General features: G+C 44.2%; 1 protein-coding gene and 1 long non-coding RNA gene across 2 annotated transcripts; one reads left to right on the forward strand and one right to left on the reverse strand.

Annotated features, from left to right (window-relative positions):
- Positions 1-6,111: 6,111 nt before the first annotated feature.
- Positions 6,112-8,746, reverse strand: LOC116360163 (uncharacterized). Its single transcript, XM_031814961.1, has 5 exons — positions 8,326-8,746; positions 7,544-7,957; positions 7,106-7,255; positions 6,828-6,904; positions 6,112-6,544 (listed from the first exon to the last, which is right to left on the reverse strand). Exons 1-5 carry the CDS (start codon positions 8,618-8,620, stop codon positions 6,419-6,421), a joined length of 1,062 nt encoding a protein of 353 aa, XP_031670821.1. The 5' UTR covers positions 8,621-8,746; the 3' UTR covers positions 6,112-6,418.
- An 8,248-nt stretch (positions 8,747-16,994) lies between these two features.
- Positions 16,995-17,919, forward strand: LOC116360123 (uncharacterized). The gene is made up of 3 exons (XR_004206916.1): positions 16,995-17,110; positions 17,312-17,388; positions 17,804-17,919. It is a non-coding gene; the product is annotated as an uncharacterized LOC116360123 (long non-coding RNA).
- Positions 17,920-20,784: the final 2,865 nt, after the last annotated feature.

Consider the following 20,784-nt stretch of genomic DNA (forward strand, 5'->3'; position numbering starts at 1 on the left):
ACCTATACCATCCATCAATACCAGCAAAGTGAGACCTATACCAGCCATCAATACCAGCAGAGTGAGACCTATACCATCCATCAATACCAGCAGAGTGAGACCTATACCATCCATCAATACCAGCAGAGTGTGAGACCTATACCATCCATCAATACCAGCAGAGTGAGACCTATACCATCCATCAATACCAGCAGAATGTGAGACCTATACCATCCATCAATACCAGCAGAGTGTGAGACATATACCATCCATCAATACCAGCAGAGTGAGACCTATACCATCCATCAATACCAGCAGAGTGTGAGACCTATACCATCCATCAATACCAGCAGAGTGAGACCTATACCATCCATCAATACCAGCAGAGTGAGACCTATACCATCCATCAATACCAGCAGAGTGAGACCTATACCAGCCATCAATACCAGCAGAGTGAGACCTATACCATCCATCAATACCAGCAGAGTGAGACCTATACCATCCATCAATACCAGCAGAGTTAGACCTATACCATCCATCAATACCATCAGAGTGAGACCTATACCAGCCATCAATACCAGCAGAGTGAGACCTATACCAGCCATCAATACCAGCAGAGTGAGACCTATACCATCCATCAATACCAGCAGAGTGAGACCTATACCATCCATCAATACCATCAGAGTGAGACCTATACCAGCCATCAATACCAGCAGAGTGAGACCTATACCATCCATCAATACCAGCAGAGTGAGACCTATTCCATCCATCAATACCAGCAGAGTGAGACCTATACCAGCCATCAATACCAGCAGAGTGAGACCTATACCATCCATCAATACCAGCAGAGTGAGACCTATTCCATCCATCAATACCAGCAGAGTGAGACCTATACCAGCCATCAATACCAGCAGAGTGAGACCTATACCATCCACCAATACCAGCAGAGTGAGACCTATACCAGCCATCAATACCAGCAGTGAGACTTGTACCTCAAATAATTACAATTGGACTCTCTTCCTCAGGCTGAATGACAGCACCATGGCAACAACAACAGGAAGTTTGTGTGGATTTCCTGTGTACTGATTGTGTCTTCTCAGCCAATCAGTGACCAACTCTTATATGAGTACTGTAATGCCAACATCATAATATCAGATGATCAACATTAGTAGTGGTCAATGTATGTTTATGAGTATATATACATAATGTGGATATGTGGGAGGGTTTCTACATATGATTACATATCATGTATTGTCCTATACATTGGGCCAAAAAAGGTATTTGGTCAGCCACCAATTGTGCAAGTTCTCCCACTTAAAAATATGAGAGAGGCCTGATTATGGGAGGCCTGGGCTTTAGGTCTTAGGGGAGGTCTGAGGGGTTAAGGGAAGAGAGGTCTTCCAATCTGAGTGGAGCTCTGTTTCTATGGTTACCTCCAGAGCTCTGTTTCTCGGGTTAACCTCCAGAGCTCTGTTTCTCTGGTTAACCTCCAGAGCTCTGTTTCTCTGGTTACCTCCAGAGCTCTGTTTCTCTGGTTACCTCCAGAGCTCTGTTTCTCTGGTTACCTCCAGAGCTCTGTTTCTCTGGTTACCTCCAGAGCTCTGTTTCTCTGGTTAACCTCCAGAGCTCTGTTTCTCTGGTTACCTCCAGAGCTCTGTTTCTCTGGTTAACCTCCAGAGCTCTGTTTCTCTGGTTACCTCCAGAGCTCTGTTTCTCTGGTTACCTCCAGAGCTCTGTTTCTCTGGTTAACCTCCAGAGCTCTGTTTCTCTGTTTATTGGTATGGATTTACTATGTTGTATTGACGTAGTGTTAATGTCTGATTTATAGTTGGTGAATGTACCTGTAATAAATATCTTTTTGGAATAAAATAAACATTTTCAGAGATTATAATGTTCTGTGGCATAATTCACCTGATCACTATGTAACTCTGTTGATAATGTGGTTGAATGCTTTACTGAGCTACTTTTAGTCAACTTTAACAGAAGGCAATGTGTATGAAACCATGGAAACTGCTGTGATTCTGTTCAGCATCTGTCTTCCTCTAAAGCCACACCCTTTAGTATCTAAGCCACACACCTCTTAGCTTTTAAGCCACACCCTCTTAGCCTATAAACCACACCCTTGTCTAGTCTAAGCCAACCCTCTTAGTATATGAGCCTCTCCTACTAACCTATAAACCACACCCTTGTCTAGTCTAAGTCACACCCTCTTAGTATATGAGCCTCTCCTACTAACCTATAAACCACACCCTTGTCTAGTCTAAGCCACACCCTCTTAGTATATGAGCCTCTCTTACTAACCTATAAGCCACACCCTTGTCTAGTCTAAGCCACACCCTCTTAGTATATGAGCCTCTCCTACTAACCTATAAGTCACACCTACTAAGACTACAAGCCACACCCTCAAACAGAAACCTATCTGAAAGGTTGCTGGAGCCTTTTCAAACAGAATCACCTGACCTTAACATTAAGGAGACTGTAGGTAACATGGAGGAGACTGTAGTTAACATGGAGGAGACTGTAGTTAACATTAAGGAGACTGTAGGTAACATGGAGGAGACTGTAGTTAACATGGAGGAGACTGTAGTTAACATGGAGGAGACTGTAGTTAACATGGCGGAGACTGTAGTTAACATGGAGGAGACTGTAGTTAACATGGAGGAGACTGTAGTTAACATGGAGGAGACTGTAGTTAACATGGAGGAGCCTGTAGTTAACATGGAGGAGACTGTAGTTAACATGGAGGAGACTGTAGTTAACATGGAGGAGCCTGTAGTTAACATGGAGGAGACTGTAGTTAACATGGAGGAGACTGTAGTTAACATGGAGGAGACTGTAGTTAACATGGAGGAGACTGTAGTTAACATGGAGGAGACTGTAGTTAACATGGAGGAGCCTGTAGTTAACATGGAGGAGACTGTAGTTAACATGGAGGAGACTGTAGTTAACATGGAGGAGACTGTAGTTAACATGGAGGAGACTGTAGTTAACATGGAGGAGACTGTAGTTAACATGGAGGAGACTGTAGTTAACATGGAGGAGACTGTAGTTAACATGGAGGAGACTGTAGTTAACATGGAGGAGACTGTAGTTAACATGGAGGAGACTGTAGTTAACATGGAGGAGACTATAGTTAACATGGAGGAGACTATAGTTAACATGGAGGAGACTGTAGTTAACATGGAGGAGACTGTAGTTAACATGGAGGAGACTGTAGTTAACATGGAGGAGACTGTAGTTAACATGGAGGAGACTGTAGTTAACATGGAGGAGACTGTAGTTAACATGGAGGAGACTGTAGTTAACATGGAGGAGACTGTAGTTAACATGGAGGAGACTGTAGTTAACATGGAGGAGAATGTAGGGCATCATTTCAAACAGAATGGACTGACCTTGACATGGAGGAGACTGTAGGGCATTATTTCCCAAACTTGGTCCTGGGGACCCCAAGAAGTGCCTGTGCCACCTACTTAGCCTATAAAATGTGTGTTCGAACAGCCATCAAAACCCAAATTTAAAATGCAACTTAAATATTTGTTTGTCATAATATGTCCACAAACTCTTCTGAACTGTTTCCTCTGGGAAGCATGCGGACACCTTTGGCCTCCTACTAACCTATAAACCACACCTACTAACCTATAAGCCACACCCACTAACCTATAAACCACACCTACTAACCTATAAACCACACCTACTAACCTATAAGCCACACCTACTAACCTATAAACCACACCTACTAACCTATAAGCCACACCTACTAACCTATAAACCACACCTACTAACCTATAAGCCACACCTACTAACCTATAAACCACACCTACTAACCTGTAAGCCACACCTACTAACCTATAAACCACACCTACTAACCTGTAAGCCACACCTACTAACCTATAAACCACACCTACTAACCTATAAACCACACCTACTAACCTATAAGCCACACCCACTAACCTATAAGCCACACCTACTAACATATTAACCACACCTACTAACCTATAAGCCACACCTACTAACCTATAAGCCACACCTACTAACCTATAAACCACACCCACTAACCTATAAGCCACACCTACTAACCTATAAGCCACACCCACTAACCTATAAGCCACACCTACTAACCTATAAGCCACACCCCCGAACACAGACCTCCCTGAGAGGTTGCTGGAGCCTCGTCAGACTGAATGACATGACATTGAACTGGAAGAGACCATAGTGTCCTCAACTCTGGTCCTCCAAGCCAGTTCCACTGTGTTTTTTCACTGTTCCCTTCTTTCTAATCCGGGATTGGTTAAGACCTGTGATACCAGGTGGGTGGAATTAATGATCAGGTAGAACAGAGAACCAGCAGGCTAAGAACCTCGTAGGGTCAGAGTTCAATACCCCTGACGTAGAGGGAGAGAATTACATAATGAAATCAAATCTAATGAAACTGAATCAATATTTATTGAGAATTACTTTTAAAACACATCAATAAACTGCAATACAATGATAAACCAACAATGAAACTTCCAAACTGAAACTATATCAAAAGATATTGAAATATATTCCCTGAGCTTAAAAACAACATTTTAAAATAACTGTTGTTATTATTATTAAAAGGTAAATTGTGTGAATGAAAGAATACAGACGACAGTAAAAAATATACGAGTACAAAAACATAATAACTGATACGATCACAGCTGTAATACCTTGTCCTCCCTGATCAATAATGGTATTGATGACTGTTATTGGTTTCACTCTGCTGGTATTGATGGATGGTATAGGTCTCACACTGCTGGTATTGATGGATGGTATAGGTCTCACTCTACTGGTATTGATGGATGGTACAGGTCTCACTCTACTGGTATTGATAGATGGCATAGGTCTCATACTCTGCTGGTATTGATGGATGGTATAGGTCTCACACTGCTGGTATTGATGGCTGGTATAGGTCTCACTCTTCTGGTATTGATGAATGGTTTATGTCTCACATCCGGCTGGTATTGATGGCTGGTATAGGTCTCACACTCTGCAGGTATAGGTCTCACACTCTACTGGTATTGATAGATGGCATAGGTCTCACTCTGCTGGTATTGATGGATGGCATATGTCTCACTCTGCTGGTACTGATGGATGGTATAGGTCTCACACTCTACTGGTATTGATAGATGGCATAGGTCTCACTCTGCTGGTATTGATGGATGGTATAGGTCTCACACTCTACTGGTATTGATGGATGGTATAGGTCTCACTCTGCTGGTATTGATGGATGGTATAGGTCTCACACTCTGCAGGTATAGGTCTCACACTGCTGGTATTGATGGATGGTATAGGTCTCACACTCTGCAGGTATAGGTCTCACACTGCTGGTATTGATGGCTGGTATAGGTCTCAAACCCTGCTGGTATTGGTGGATGGTATAGGTCTAACACTCTGCTGGTATTGATGGATGGTACAGGTCTCACACTCTGCTGGTATTGATGACTGGTATAGGTCTCACACTGCTGGTATTGATGGCTGGTATAGGTCTCAAACCCTGCTGGTATTGGTGGATGGTATAGGTCTCAAACCCTGCTGGTATTGATGGATGGTACAGGTCTCACACTCTGCTGGTATTGATGACTGGTATAGGTCTCACACTGCTGGTATTGATGGCTGGTATAGGTCTCAAACCCTGCTGGTATTGGTGGATGGTATAGGTCTCACACTCTGCTGGTATTGATGGATGGTACAGGTCTCACACTCTGCTGGTATTGATGACTGGTATAGGTCTCACACTGCTGGTATTGATGGCTGGTATAGGTCTCAAACCCTGCTGGTATTGGTGAATGGTATAGGTCTCAAACCCTGCTGGTATTGGTGGATGGTATAGGTCTCACACTCTGCTGGTATTGATGGATGGTACAGGTCTCACACTCTGCTGGTATTGATGACTGGTATAGGTCTCACACTGCTGGTATTGATGGCTGGTATAGGTCTCAAACCCTGCTGGTATTGGTGGATGGTATAGGTCTCAAACCCTGCTGGTATTGATGGCTGGTATAGGTCTCACAATGCTGGTATTGATGGATGGTATAGGTCTCACTCTGCTGGTATTGATGGCTGGTATAGGTCTCAAACCCTGCTGGTATTGGTGGATGGTATAGGTCTCAAACCCTGCTGGTATTTATGGCTGGTATAGGTCTCACACTGCTGGTATTGATGGATGGTATAGGTCTCACACTCTGCTGGTATTGATGGATGGTATAGGTCTCAAACCCTGCTGGTATTGGTGGATGGTATAGATCTCAAACCCTGCTGGTATTGATGGATGGTACAGGTCTCACACTCTGCTGGTATTGATGACTGGTATAGGTCTCACACTCTGCTGGTATTGATGGCTGGTATAGGTCTCACTCTGATGGTATTGATGGATGGTATAGGTCTCACACTCTGCTGGTATTGATGGCTGGTATAGGTCTCACACTCTGCTGGTATTGATGTCTGAGTAGGTACTGAAGTCTGAGTTCTTGGTTCTCTTCTTCTTCTTTGGTCTCCTCTGTCCCTGACGGATATCCAACGAGGCGTAACACAAGTCTCCTTCCTCCTGACAGACAGAGAGAGAGAGAGAGATTGTTAGAGATAGAGACAGAAGAAGAGGCAGAGATAGAGTCAGAAGGAGAGAGAGAAAGAGAGAGATTATTTAAATATTCTGTTAATATTATTGAAATATAAACATTAAGATTATACAATATGTTTTGTTGCTATCTCTCTTCTGTTTTTAGTTATTATAAATGCATTTGAAAAAATACTATGTGAATAGCGTAGGGTTACCAAACACGTGGACTCCAAATCAAGATGGCCACCCAAAATAAAACTACAACACCCACTCTGACTGTAGTCTGCTCTCTGCTGTCACTTCCCCTGGTGGTCGTCCTGTTCAGAGGAACCTGAGTCTCAGTTGGAGCTGCAGAGGAAGAGTTATCAACATTAAAACACCAAGTTTGAGGTTAAACTAGGACACATCAGTTAAAAGTTAGTAGATGTTTACATATTGTTGTTAAAATCGTAGGTAATTATTTAAATAATATGTTAGACTGATTAGTATTACCCAGACTTAAAACATGAATGAGTGATAAGTGAATGCTGACTGAGGGAGTGAGTTTACCTGTTGTTCTGCAGAAGGAGTAGACACAGGTGGAGGAGAGGAGAGAGGAGAGGAGAGCAGACACAGGACACAGACTGAACAGCAACATCCAACACAGCCCACAGTCTACAGGAGGAGGGGAGGAGGAGGAGGACTCAGGAGGACTGGTTTCTGGACACAACATTAAACAGAAACAGAACTACACTATTAGAAACAATCAAGACCTTCTCAATGATATATTGATAGTCATGACTCTTGGTTGTTTAAACATGAATTTGAGGAGACATTTGATGAGTTTAGATTAGTCTCAGAGGGTACATTCAAAATAAGTTGCATTCTTTGGCGTTCCTCCCAACTCAACCTCTCGTTAAAGGAACCCAGACACACCAATACTGATACAATATTAATAACACCAAAGATACAGACAGAAGATAAAGACAGAATTATAACTGTTCTTACCAAGTGAAATCCTAGTGGTGATGTTTCCATAGTGGTACAACTCTTTCTGTTCAATTCCTCCTTTACCTCCATCATCCACTACCTGGTTCTCCACAGTCCCACAGTAGTAGAGTCCCAGGTCAGATTCAGTGATGTTCTCAATCAGTAGATCATAGGAGTTGTTAGAGGGGTTCCACAACACATTATATCCAGGGAAACGGTTGGAATTATCAGACATTTCCTGAAGATTTTGGTAAACGTTGTAAATTGAAATAACTAGAGGAGGCTGGTACCTGTGAGAACAGTTCCTATTCCACATAATGTGAACTCCAGTAGTTATGATACAGTCACAGTAGAGAGTGATGTTGTCTCCTGGTCTGACTCTCAGCTCCACCTCTACTGCAGAGATCCCATCCTGACTGGAGGAAACAGCACCTACAGGTAGCAGAGGAACAGTGTTAGGATGAACTGACTGGAGGAAACAGCACCTACAGGTAGTAGAGGAACAGTGTTAGGATGAACTGACTGGAGGAAACAGCACCTACAGGTAGCAGAGGAACAGTGTTAGGATGAACTGACTGGAGGAAACAGCACCTACAGGTAGCAGAGGAACAGTGTTAGGATGAATCACAGAATGTCACTTTGACATCATAAACTTCTTCCACATGAAAATATTAACGTCATGTATTTACCACAGTCATCACAATATCACAATAATAACATAACACATCTGTTCAACCATAAAACCACATCTTGTAATCATCTATCATCCAGCTATAAGGCCCAGTAAAAAAGTTACTCACATAAGAATGTAATCAGAGCGACACACAGCCTGTCCATCTCGTGGTCTGATGGTCTGATGGTGACTGTCAGAGAGTAGCTCGGTCTTTGAGGAACAAGGTCTTTGCTGCGTATTTCCGTGTTCTTGACTAGATGTACTTTACCATGAAAGGACATACGAGCAGCGATTGGTTCGATCGAGTGGAAAGTTTTCAGCTCGAGGTCCTTTTCTCTGAAACCCATATTGTGACAGGAAGAGGAGGGTCGAGCATCGAGGTCGACAGGTTTCACAACAAAGGTGACGTCAATGGAAAACATTCAGCTTCTTTGAGGTGGTTTACATTGAGCAACACTGATGGGCATCAGAGGACGATCAATTCAACATCTTTCTAAAAAACGAACTCAAAACATCCTGTCTATGCAGATTAAACATTGATTTTGACCTTTGAAGTAAATCTTAAGAGACAGAGGCCTAAAGTTGGCCAATCAGCTTTAGTCAGAATGCATCAAACCTGTAGTTTACTGCATTAGAATAACAGTATAAATCCCGAGCCAGTCGATATAAACTAGTTATGATGTCATCTAGTTTAGGGGGTGTGACTTTTAGAGACTGACATCTTGGTCCCTCTTTAAACAGGAACAGACAGTTGTTGTCCCTGGTCCTGTGGTTCACACCACAACATTGTTGTCATGGAGACCCACAAGGTCACAGGACACAACGTGACTAGAGATTCTGAATCTGTGTTACTTTTCATGATGGATCTTTGTATTTAAAACACTTAACTATGGTGGAGATAATAGTTAACTACAATACCCAAGATGCATTGGAGTATGTGCTATATACCGAGTGTTAAACAGTACTTTTCACTCCATCTGATGAATCATCTCTGTGTTTATCAATGAACAGTGGCCCATAGGTTAACATCCACACTCTGGTCAGTATGTGTGAAGGGGAGAGATTTATGTGACAGATTAACTTGTAATAACAATGTTTGGACTCTCTTCCTCAGGCTGAGTGACATCACCATGGCAACAACAACAGGAAGTCAGTGTGGGTTTCCTGCGTACTGAGTGTGTCTTCTCAGCCAATCAGTGACTAGCTCTTATATGAGTACTGTAATGTCAACATCATAATATCAGACTGAGGGGTTAAGGGGGGCCTGGGTTTCAGGTCTGAGGGGAGGACTGAGGGGTTTAGGGGGAACTGGGTTTCAGGTCTGAGGGGTTTAGAGGGGCCTGGTTTCAGGTCTGAGGGGAGGACTGAGGGGTTTAGGGGGGCCTGGGTTTCAGGTCTGAGGGGAGGACTGAGGGGTTTAGGGGGAAATGGGTTTCAGGTCTGAGGGGTTTAGAGGGGCCTGGTTTCAGGTCTGAGGGGAGGACTGAGGGGTTTAGGGGGGCCTGGGTTTGAGGTCTGAGGGGTTAAGGGGGCCTGGGTTTCATCTCTGAGGGGAGGACTGAGGGGTTAAGGGGGCCTGGGTTTCAGGTCTGAGGGGTTAAGGGGGGGCCTGGGTTTCAGGACTGCGGGGTTAAGGGGGCCTGGGTTTCAGGTCTGAGGGGAGGACTGAGGGGTTTAGGGGGGCCTGGGTTTCAGGTCTGAGGGTTTAGGGGGGCCTGGGTTTCAGGTCTGAGGGGTTAAGGGGGCCTGGATTTCAGGTCTGAGGGGAGGACTGAGGGGTTTAGGGGGGCCTGGTGTTTAGGTCTGAGGGGTTAAGGGGGCCTGGTTTCAGGTCTGAGGGGAGGACAGAGGGGTTAAGGGGGAACTGGTTTTCAGGTTTGAGGGGAGGACTGAGCGGTTAAGGGGGAACTGGTTTTCAGGTCTGAGGGGAGGACTGAGGGGTTAAGGGGGAACTGGTTTTCAGGTTTGAGGGGAGGACTGAGGGGTTAAGGGGGAACTGGTTTTCAGGTCTGAGGGGAGGACTGAGGGGTTAAATGCTATTCAAGTCTGTACAAACTACAATCAGTTCTATCTTCTTGTCACGTGTCAACTGCTTCACCAGCGCTACTGTGGCCCTGCAAATGTGTGTGTGTGTGTGTGAGTGTGTGTGTGTGTGTGTGTGTGCATGTGTGCATGTGTTACCTCTGCCTCTCTGTCCTCTGGGAGGGAGTGGGTGGTTTGGTGCAGACCTGCAGAAACCACAATTGTTTTCCATCACTGTCACACGTCACTTGGTCACCTACTGTGGCTTACGCTGGTGGGTGGGTGTGTGTGTGTCTCTGGAAAGAGAGAGAGGGGAGACCAGACAGAGAGGGAGATGGGGGCAGAGAGAGAGGGGTAGGTGGAGTAAGAGAGAGTGATGGAGCAGGAGTCAGAGAGAGAGAGAGAGAGAGAGAGAGATGGGGAGAAAGAGAGAGAGAGACCCAGCTACTCTGATACTGTTACTGACAGACCCAGCTACTCTGATACTGTTACTGACAGACCCTCTGCCCCTCAGACCTGAAACCTAGGCCCCACCTTAACCCCTCAGTCCTCCCCTCAGACCTGAAACCCAGGCCCCCCCTTAACCCTTCAGACCTAAACACCAGACCCCCCTTAACCCCTCAGACCTGAAACCCAGGCCCCCCCTTAACCCCTCAGACCTGAAACCCAGGCCCCCCCTTAACCCCTCCGACCTGAAACCCAGGCCCCCCCTTAACCCCTCAGACCTGAAACCCAGCCCCCCCTTAACCCCTCAGACCTGAAACCCAGGCCCCCCCTTAACCCCTCAGACCTGAAACCCAGCCCCCCCTTAACCCCTCCCTACAGAGCAGCAGCACTAGCTGAGTAAACCACAGCTACACAAAAAGGACTCGGCATACATATGCAATCATCATATGCACACCCTCACACAGTACACAGGAAACCCACACTGACTTCCTGTTGCCGTTGCCATGGTGTTGCTGAACTTTCACACTGAGTGAATTTCTCACTCTGTCTCGGTCCTATTTGTTGTCCTAACAAAATAGTTTGTTTGATACAGAAATACATCCACAAAGACAAAGAACTACATTTGGTTTAGCTGTTAAAATACATCTGGCTTGGATGTACCGTCTCATCCACTCCAGAGCATCATGGTCATTGTAGTTTCTTGCTGTAGTTTCTGGCTACCTTCAAGTCTGGCTGCAAACTGGAGATGAAAGTGGGTGAGAGAAGTTGAGGGAGGTTCATCTGCCACAGTAGAAAGTTGGAGAACGTAGTGGTTTTACAACAGCAAGACTCAGATCAACATGACAGTGTCAACACATCCTCTATAGAGCATCATGGTTATTGTAGTTTCTGGCTGTTTCAACATGACAGTGTCAACACACCCTCTATAGAGCATCATGGTTATTGTAGTTTCTGGTTGTAGTTTCTGGCTGTTTCAACATGACAGTGTCAACACATCCTCTATAGAGCATCATGGTTATTGTAGTTTCTGGCTGTTTCAACATGACAGTGTCAACACATCCTCTATAGAGCATCATGGTTATTGTAGTTTCTGGTTGTAGTTTCTGGCTGTTTCAACATGACAGTGTCAACACACCCTCTATAGAGCATCATGGTTATTGTAGTTTCTGGTTGTAGTTTCTGGCTGTTGGTGTTTTATAAAGGTTTTTCTTTATAAATGTGTAATTAAACTGTACGCCCCATATCACTCACTTTACTATAGCCCCATATCACTCACTTTACTATAGCCCCATATCACTCACTTTACTATAGCCCCATATCACTCACTTTATTATAGCCCCATATCACTCACTTTACTATAGCCCCATATCACTCACTTTACTATAGCCCCATATCACTCACTTTACTATAGCCCCATATCACTCACTTTACTATAGCCCCATATCACTCACTTTACTATAGCCCCATATCACTCACTTTACTATAGCCCCATATCACTCACTTTATTATAGCCCCATATCACTCACTTTACTATAGCCCCATATCACTCACTTTACTATAGCCCCATATCACTCACTTTATTATAGCCCCATATCACTCACTTTATTATAGCCCCATATCACTCACTTTATTATAGCCCCATATCACTCACTTTACTATAGCCCCATATCACTCACTTTACTATAGCCCCATATCACTCACTTTACTATAGCCCCATATCACTCACTTTATTATAGCCCCATATCACTCACTTTACTATAGCCCCATATCACTCACTTTACTATAGCCCCATATCACTCACTTTACTATAGCCCCATATCACTCACTTTATTATAGCCCCATATCACTCACTTTACTATAGCCCCATATCACTCACTTTACTATAGCCCCATATCACTCACTTTACTATAGCCCCATATCACTCACTTTACTATAGCCCCATATCACTCACTTTATTATAGCCCCATATCACTCACTTTACTATAGCCCCATATCACTCACTTTACTATAGCCCCATATCACTCACTTTACTATAGCCCCATATCACTCACTTTACTATAGCCCCATATCACTCACTTTACTATAGCCCCATATCACTCACTTTACTATAGCCCCATATCACTCACTTTACTATAGCCCCATATCACTCACTTACTATAGCCCCATATCACTCACTTTACTATAGCCCCATATCACTCACTTTACTATAGCCCCATATCACTCACTTTACTATAGCCCCATATCACTCACTTTACTATAGCCCCATATCACTCACTTTACTATAGCCCCATATCACTCACTTTACTATAGCCCCATATCACTCACTTTACTATAGCCCCATATCACTCACTTTACTATAGCCCCATATCACTCACTTTACTATAGCCCCATATCACTCACTTTACTATAGCCCCATATCACTCACTTTACTATAGCCCCATATCACTCACTTTACTATAGCCCCATATCACTCACTTTATTATAGCCCCATATCACTCACTTTACTATAGCCCCATATCACTCACTTTACTATAGCCCCATATCACTCACTTTACTATAGCCCCATATCACTCACTTTATTATAGCCCCATATCACTCACTTTATTATAGCCCCATATCACTCACTTTACTATAGCCCCATATCACTCACTTTACTATAGCCCCATATCACTCACTTTATTATAGCCCCATATCACTCACTGACAAACTGAAAATATAACGTGTATAGAGTTAATTGGTTAGAGAGAGGTCTCAAATATCACTTTCATTTATATCCCCTGTAGCTTGAGAATCACGACAAGGAGGTTCCTGTTTCAGTCACGTCTGTCACCACGTCCCAATAGGTCAAACAAAAACAGCCCAATGATTGGTTGACAAATAGTCCCTCCCACAAAGCAGGTGATGGTTACATGGTCCAGTTGGTGAGAAGCAACTGCAGCGACGTCATCACCATCTGCATGACCTTTGATCACATGGTTTCAGGCACGTTCATACAGCCTCCATGCATGTCGGAAGTCGGACAATTTTTATGACCATAATGCACCACACTTTGTAAAGCGGAGACCAACGATGCTCACCAACTGGACAAAAGTGATCCACTGTTGCACGTCCATGGTTTTCATGTCAGGATGAGGCCTCGATGTTTGATTGATAAATACTACATTTTGGGATTCCTGAAATAGTTCATACAGACCACGATTTAAATGTTATGATTCATAGATGTTCATCGTTTGATAAATCAAACATTAATACTGACAGGATACAGTTATAGAGAGCAACCTTATCCTCTGTCTCAAGATAGGCCTCTGTCTCAAGATAGGCCTCTGTCTCAAGATAGGTCTCTGTCTCAAGATAGGTCTCTGTTTCAAGATAGGTCTCTGTCTCAAGATAGGTCTCTGTCTCAAGATAGGCCTCTGTCTCAATATAGGCCTCTGTCTCAAGATAGGTCTCTGTCTCAAGATAGGTCTCTGTCTCATGATAGGCCTCTGTCTCAAGATAGGCCTCTGTCTCAAGATAGGCCTCTGTCTCAAGATAGGCCTCTGTCTCAAGATAGGTCTCTGTCTCAAGATAGGTCTCTGTCTCAAGATAGGCCTCTGTCTCAAGATAGGTCTCTGTCTCAAGATAGGCCTCTGTCTCAAGATAGGTCTCTGTCTCAAGAAAGGCCTCTGTCTCAAGATAGACCTCTGTCTCAAGATAGGTCTCTGTCTCAAGATAGGTCTCTGTCTCATGATAGGCCTCTGTCTCAAGATAGGCCTCTGTCTCAAGATAGGCCTCTGTCTCAAGAAAGGCCTCTGTCTCAAGATAGGCCTCTGTCTCAATATAGGCCTCTGTCTCAAGATAGGTCTCTGTCTCAAGATAGGTCTCTGTCTCATGATAGACCTCTGTCTCAAGATAGGCCTCTGTCTGAAGATAGGCCTCTGTCTCAAGATGGGTCTCTGTCTCAAGATAGGTCTCTGTCTCATGATAGACCTCTGTCTCAAGATAGGCCTCTGTCTCAAGATAGGCCTCTGTCTCAATATAGGCCTCTGTCTCAAGATAGGTCTCTGTCTCATGATAGGTCACTGTCTCAAGATAGATCTCTGTCTCAAGATAGGCCTCTGTCTCAAGATAGGCCTCTGTCTCAAGATAGGCCTCTGTCTCAAGATAGGTATCTGTCTCAAGATAGGCCTCTGTCTCAAGATAGGCCTCTGTCTCAAGATAGGCCTCTGTCTCAAGATAGGTCTCTGTCTCAAGATAGGTCTCTGTCTCATGATAGGTCTCTGTCTCAAGATAGGTCTCTGTCTCAAGATAGGTCTCTGTCTCATGATAGTTCTCTGTCTCAAGATAGGCCTCTGTCTCAAGATAGGTCTCTGTCTCAAGATAGGCCTCTGTCTCAAGATAGGTCTCTGTCTCATGATAGGCCTCTTTCTCAAGATAGGCCTCTGTCTCAAGATAGGCCTCTGTCTCAAGATAGGCCTCTGTCTCAAGATAGGTCTCTGTCTCAAGTCTTCTCTGTCAAGGATCAAAGTGACATCAAAATTATTGTTTGGTTCTTCATGTTGTGTTTAATGATGTTGCAGTAGGTTGACTTTGACCATGTGCTGCTAGTTAGTCTGGTTACTAGTCCAACGCTCTAACCACTAAATAGCCGCCCCATGTGCTGCTATTTAGGTGTTGCTATCTACAACGACCACCTCAAAGAAGCTGAATATTTTCCAGTGACGTCATGTCGGTGTGAAACCTGTTCGATGCTAAACCCTCCCCTTCATGTCACACAGAAAGTGTATCACGAGCTGAAAACTTTCCATTCGATCGAACCAATCGCTGCTCGTATGTCCTTTCATGGTAAAGTACATCTAGTCATGAACACGGAAATATACAGCAAAGACCCAGCTACTCTCTGACAGTCACCATCACACCATCAGACCACCAGATGGACGGGCTGTGTGTTTCTCTCATCACTCTCTTGTGTAAGTAGCCTTTAGAATGAGTTTTACTGGGCCTCATAGCTGCACGATAGATCATCGTCTGATGTGGTTTTATACTTGTCTACATTTGTTAACCTAAACTCTTACAAAGAAGGGTTCCAAAGTGTTCTCCGGTTGTCCCCATAGGAGAACCCTTTTTGGTTCCATTTCCTCTGTGGAAGTGGCTAAATCTTGACCCCAAAAGGTATCTACCTAGAACCAGAAGGTTTATTTGAAAGGTTCTCGTATGGGGACAGTTAAAGAACCCTTTGAGGTTCTAGATAGCTCTGTTGTTGCTACAGCTCTCTGTTGTTGCTACAGCGCTCTGTTGTTGCCACAGCTCTCTGTTGTTGCCATAGCTCTCTGTTGTTGCCACAGCTATCTGTTGTTGCCATAGCTCTCTGTTGTTGCTATAGCTCTGTTGTTGCCACAGCTCTCTGTTGTTGCCACAGCTCTCTGTTGTTGCCATAGCTCTCTGTTGTTGCCATAGCTCTCTGTTGTTGCCATAGCTCTCTGCTGTTGCCATAGCTCTCTGTTGTTGCCATAGCTCTGTTGTTGCCATAGCTCTCTGTTATTGCCATAGCTCTCTGTTGTTGCCATAGCTCTCTGTTGTTGCCATAGCTCTCTGTTGTTGCCATAGCTCTCTGTTGTTGCCATAGCTCTGTTGTTGCCATAGCTCTGTTGTTGCCATAGCTCTCTGTTATTGCCATTGCTCCCTATTGTCCTCTGATACCTGTAGGTGCTGTTTCCTCCAGTCAGTTCATCCTAACACTGTTCCTCTGCTACCTGTAGGTGCTGTTTCCTCCAGTCAGTTCATCCTAACACTGTTCCTCTGCTACCTTTAGGTGCTGTTTCCTCCAGTCAGGATGGGATCTCTGCAGCAGAGGTGGAGCTGAGAGTCAGACCAGGAGACAACATCACTCTCTATAGTGACTGTAGAACAACAAGTGAAATGTACACAGTCTGGTTCAGGAATTGTTCTCATGAGCAGCAGCCTCCTCTTGTTATTAAATATTATAACCGTTTGTCATCTCATTTCCTCAATCCTCTCCCTCAGTATACAATGTTCTGGAACCACTATAACATGTCCTATGATCTACTGATTGAGAACATCACTGAATATGACCTGGGACTCTACTACTGTGGGACTATAGAGAGAAATATGGAGAATGAAAAACGTATTGAACAGACAAATGTCTACCACTATGGACATGTCATGAGAAGGCTTTCATTTGGTAAAATCAAAATAATTCTCTATTTATTTAATGGCTGTATATTTGGTTGCGGTATAGCATGTCTGGTTTCCTTGAATGAGAGGAGAATGAGCTCTATGATCATAGTCCTCCATTTATTCCTGTGTGTTTTGTTCAGATGCCAGAACACCTGATGTGGACTGTGGTCTGTGTTGGATGTTGCTGTTCAGTCTGTGTCCTGTGTCTGCTCTCCTCTCTTCTCTCCTCTCCTCCACCTGTGTCTACTCCTTCTGCAGAACAACAGGTAAACTCACTCCCTCAGTCAGGATTCACTTATCACTCATTCATGTTTTAAGTCTGGGTAATACTAATCAGTCTAACATATTATTTAAATAATTACCTACGATTTTAACAACAATATGTAAACATCTACTAACTTTTAACTGATGTGTCCTAGTTTAACCTCAAACTTGGTGTTTTAATGTTGATAACTCTTCCTCTGCAGCTCCAACTGAGACTCATGTTCCTCTGAACAGGACGACCACCAGGGGAAGTGACAGCAGAGAGCAGACTACAGTCAGAGTGGGTGTTGTAGTTTTATTCTGGGTGGCCATCTTGATTTGTAGTCCATGTGTTTGGAAACCCATCGAAAAAGCATTTTAATGGCATATAAAATAACGTAAAAAAATATCAATCATCAAAACATGTTTAATAATCTAACTGTCAATAATATTAACAAATTATTATTAAAAGTCTCTCTCTCTCTCTCTCTCTCTCTCTCTCTCTCTCTCTCTCTCTCTCTCTCTCTCTCTCTCTCTCTCTCTCTCTCTCTCTCTCTCTCTCTCTATCTCTTTCTCTCTCTCTCTCTCTTTCTCTCTCAGGAGGATGGTGACGTGTGTTACGCCTCGTTGGATATCCGTCCGGGACAGAGAAGAACAACGAAGATGAAGAAAGCCCAGAACTCTGACTTCAGTACCTACTCAGCCATCAATACCAGCAAAGTATGAGACCTGTACCATCCAACAATACCAGCAGAGTGAGACCTATACCATCCATCAATACCAGCAGAGTGAGACCTATACCATCCATCAATACCAGCAGAGTGTGAGACCTATACCAGCGGTCAATACCAGCAGAGTGAGACCTATACCAGCCATCAATACCAGCAGAGTGAGACCTATACCAGTCATCAATACCAGCAGAGTGAGACCTATACCAGCAGTCAATACCAGCAGAGTGAGACCTATACCAGTCATCAATACCAGCAGAGTGAGACCTATACCAGCCGTCAATACCAGCAGAGTGAGACCTACACCAGCTGTCAATACCAGCAGAGTGAGACCTATACCATCCATCAAAACCAGCAGAGTGAGACCTATACCAGCCATCAATACCAGCAGAGTGAGACCTATACCATCCATCAATACCAGCAGAGTGTGAGACCAATACCAGCCATCAATACCAGCAGAGTGTGAGACCTATAACAGCCATCAATACCAGCAGAGTGTGAGACCTATACCAGCCATCAATACCAGCAGAGTGTGAGACCTATACCAGCCATCAATACCAGCAGAGTGTGAGACCTATACCAGCCATCAATACCAGCAGAGTGTGAGACCTATACCAGCCATCAATACCAGCAGAGTGTGAGACCTATACCAGCCATCAATACCAGCAGAGTGTGAGACCTATACCAGCCATCAATACCAGCAGAGTGTGAGACCTATACCATCCATCAATACCAGCAGAGTGTGAGACCTATACCAGTCATCAATACCAGCAGAGTGTGAGACCTATACCAGCCATCAATACCAGCAGAGTGTGAGACCTATACCAGCCATCAATACCAGCAGAGTGTGAGACCTATACCAGCCATCAATACCAGCAGAGTGTGAGACCTATACCAGCCATCAATACCAGCAGAGTGTGAGACCTATACCAGCCGTCAATACCAGCAGAGTGAGATCTACACCAGCCGTCAATACCAGCAGAGTGAGACCTACACCAGCTGTCAATACCAGCAGAGTGAGACCTATACCATCCATCAAAACCAGCAGAGTGAGACCTATACCAGCCATCAATACCAGCAGAGTGAGACCTATACCATCCATCAATACCAGCAGAGTGTGAGACCTATACCAGCCATCAATACCAGCAGAGTGTGAGACCTATACCAGCCATCAATACCAGCAGAGTGTGAGACCTATACCAGCCATCAATACCAGCAGAGTGTGAGACCTATACCAGCCATCAATACCAGCAGAGTGTGAGACCTATACCAGCCATCAATACCAGCAGAGTGTGAGACCTATACCAGCCATCAATACCAGCAGAGTGTGAGACCTATACCAGCCATCAATACCAGCAGAGTGTGAGACCTATACCAGCCATCAATACCAGCAGAGTGTGAGACCTATACCAGCCATCAATACCAGCAGAGTGTGAGACCTATACCAGCCATCAATACCAGCAGAGTGTGAGACCTATACCATCCATCAATACCAGCAGAGTGTGAGACCTATACCAGTCATCAATACCAGCAGAGTGTGAGACCTATACCAGCCATCAATACCAGCAGAGTGTGAGACCTATACCAGCCATCAATACCAGCAGTGTGAGACCTATACCAGCCATCAATACCAGCAGAGTGTGAGACCTATACCAGCCATCAATACCAGCAGAGTGTGAGACCTATACCAGCCATCAATACCAGCAGAGTGTGAGACCTATACCAGCCATCAATACCAGCAGAGTGTGAGACCTATACCAGCCATCAATACCAGCAGAGTGTGAGACCTATACCAGCCATCAATACCAGCAGAGTGTGAGACCTATACCAGCCATCAATACCAGCAGAGTGTGAGACCTATACCAGCCATCAATACCAGCAGAGTGTGAGACCTATACCAGCCATCAATACCAGCAGAGTGAGACCTATACCAGCCATCAATACCAGCAGAGTGTGAGACCTATACCAGCCATCAATACCAGCAGAGTGTGAGACCTATACCATCCATCAATACCAGCAGAGTGTGAGACCTATACCATCCATCAATACCAGCAGAGTGAGACCTATACCATCCATCAATACCAGCAGAGTGAGACCTATACCATCCATCAATACCAGCAGAGTGAGACCTATACCAGCAGTCAATACCAGCAGAGTGAGACCTATACCATCCATCAATACCAGCAGAGTGAGACCTATACCATCCATCAATACCAGCAGAGTGTGAGACCTATACCATCCATCAATACCAGCAGAGTGTGAGACCTATACCATCCATCAATACCAGCAGAGTGAGACCTATACCATCCATCAATACCAGCAGAGTGAGACCTATACCATCCATCAATACCAGCAGAGTGAGACCTATACCAGCAGTCAATACCAGCAGAGTGAGACCTATACCATCCATCAATACCAGCAGAGTGAGACCTATACCAGCAGTCAATACCAGCAGAGTGAGACCTATACCATCCATCAATACCAGCAGAGTGTGAGACCTATACCATCCATCAATACCAGCAGAGTGAGAGACCTATACCATCCATCAATACCAGCAGAGTGAGACCTATACCATCCATCAATACCAGCAGAGTGAGACCTATACCATCCATCAATACCAGCAGAGTGAGACCTATACCAGTCATCAATACCAGCAGAGTGTGACCTATACCATCCATCAATACCAGCAGAGTGAGACCTATACCATCCATCAATACCAGCAGAGTGTGACCTATACCATCAGTCAATGAGAGGACAAGATGTGACAACAACAGTTTAAAAATTTTTACGAGTTACTGAATATTTTTTATAATTTTCAAACAAGTGTTTATTTTTTTAAACTTTTGTCTCAAACTCATAATAATAACAATAGTGAACTAGATAATGTTTTTATGCTCAGGGAATAATGTTTAAATAGTTCTTGTTTTAGTTTTAGTTTGTAACTGTAGGTGATAAAGTTCATTATATGT

Source organism: Oncorhynchus kisutch, unplaced genomic scaffold, assembly GCF_002021735.2.
Source record: "Oncorhynchus kisutch isolate 150728-3 unplaced genomic scaffold, Okis_V2 Okis07a-Okis12b_hom, whole genome shotgun sequence".
NCBI classification, from domain to species: Eukaryota; Metazoa; Chordata; class Actinopteri; order Salmoniformes; family Salmonidae; genus Oncorhynchus; species Oncorhynchus kisutch.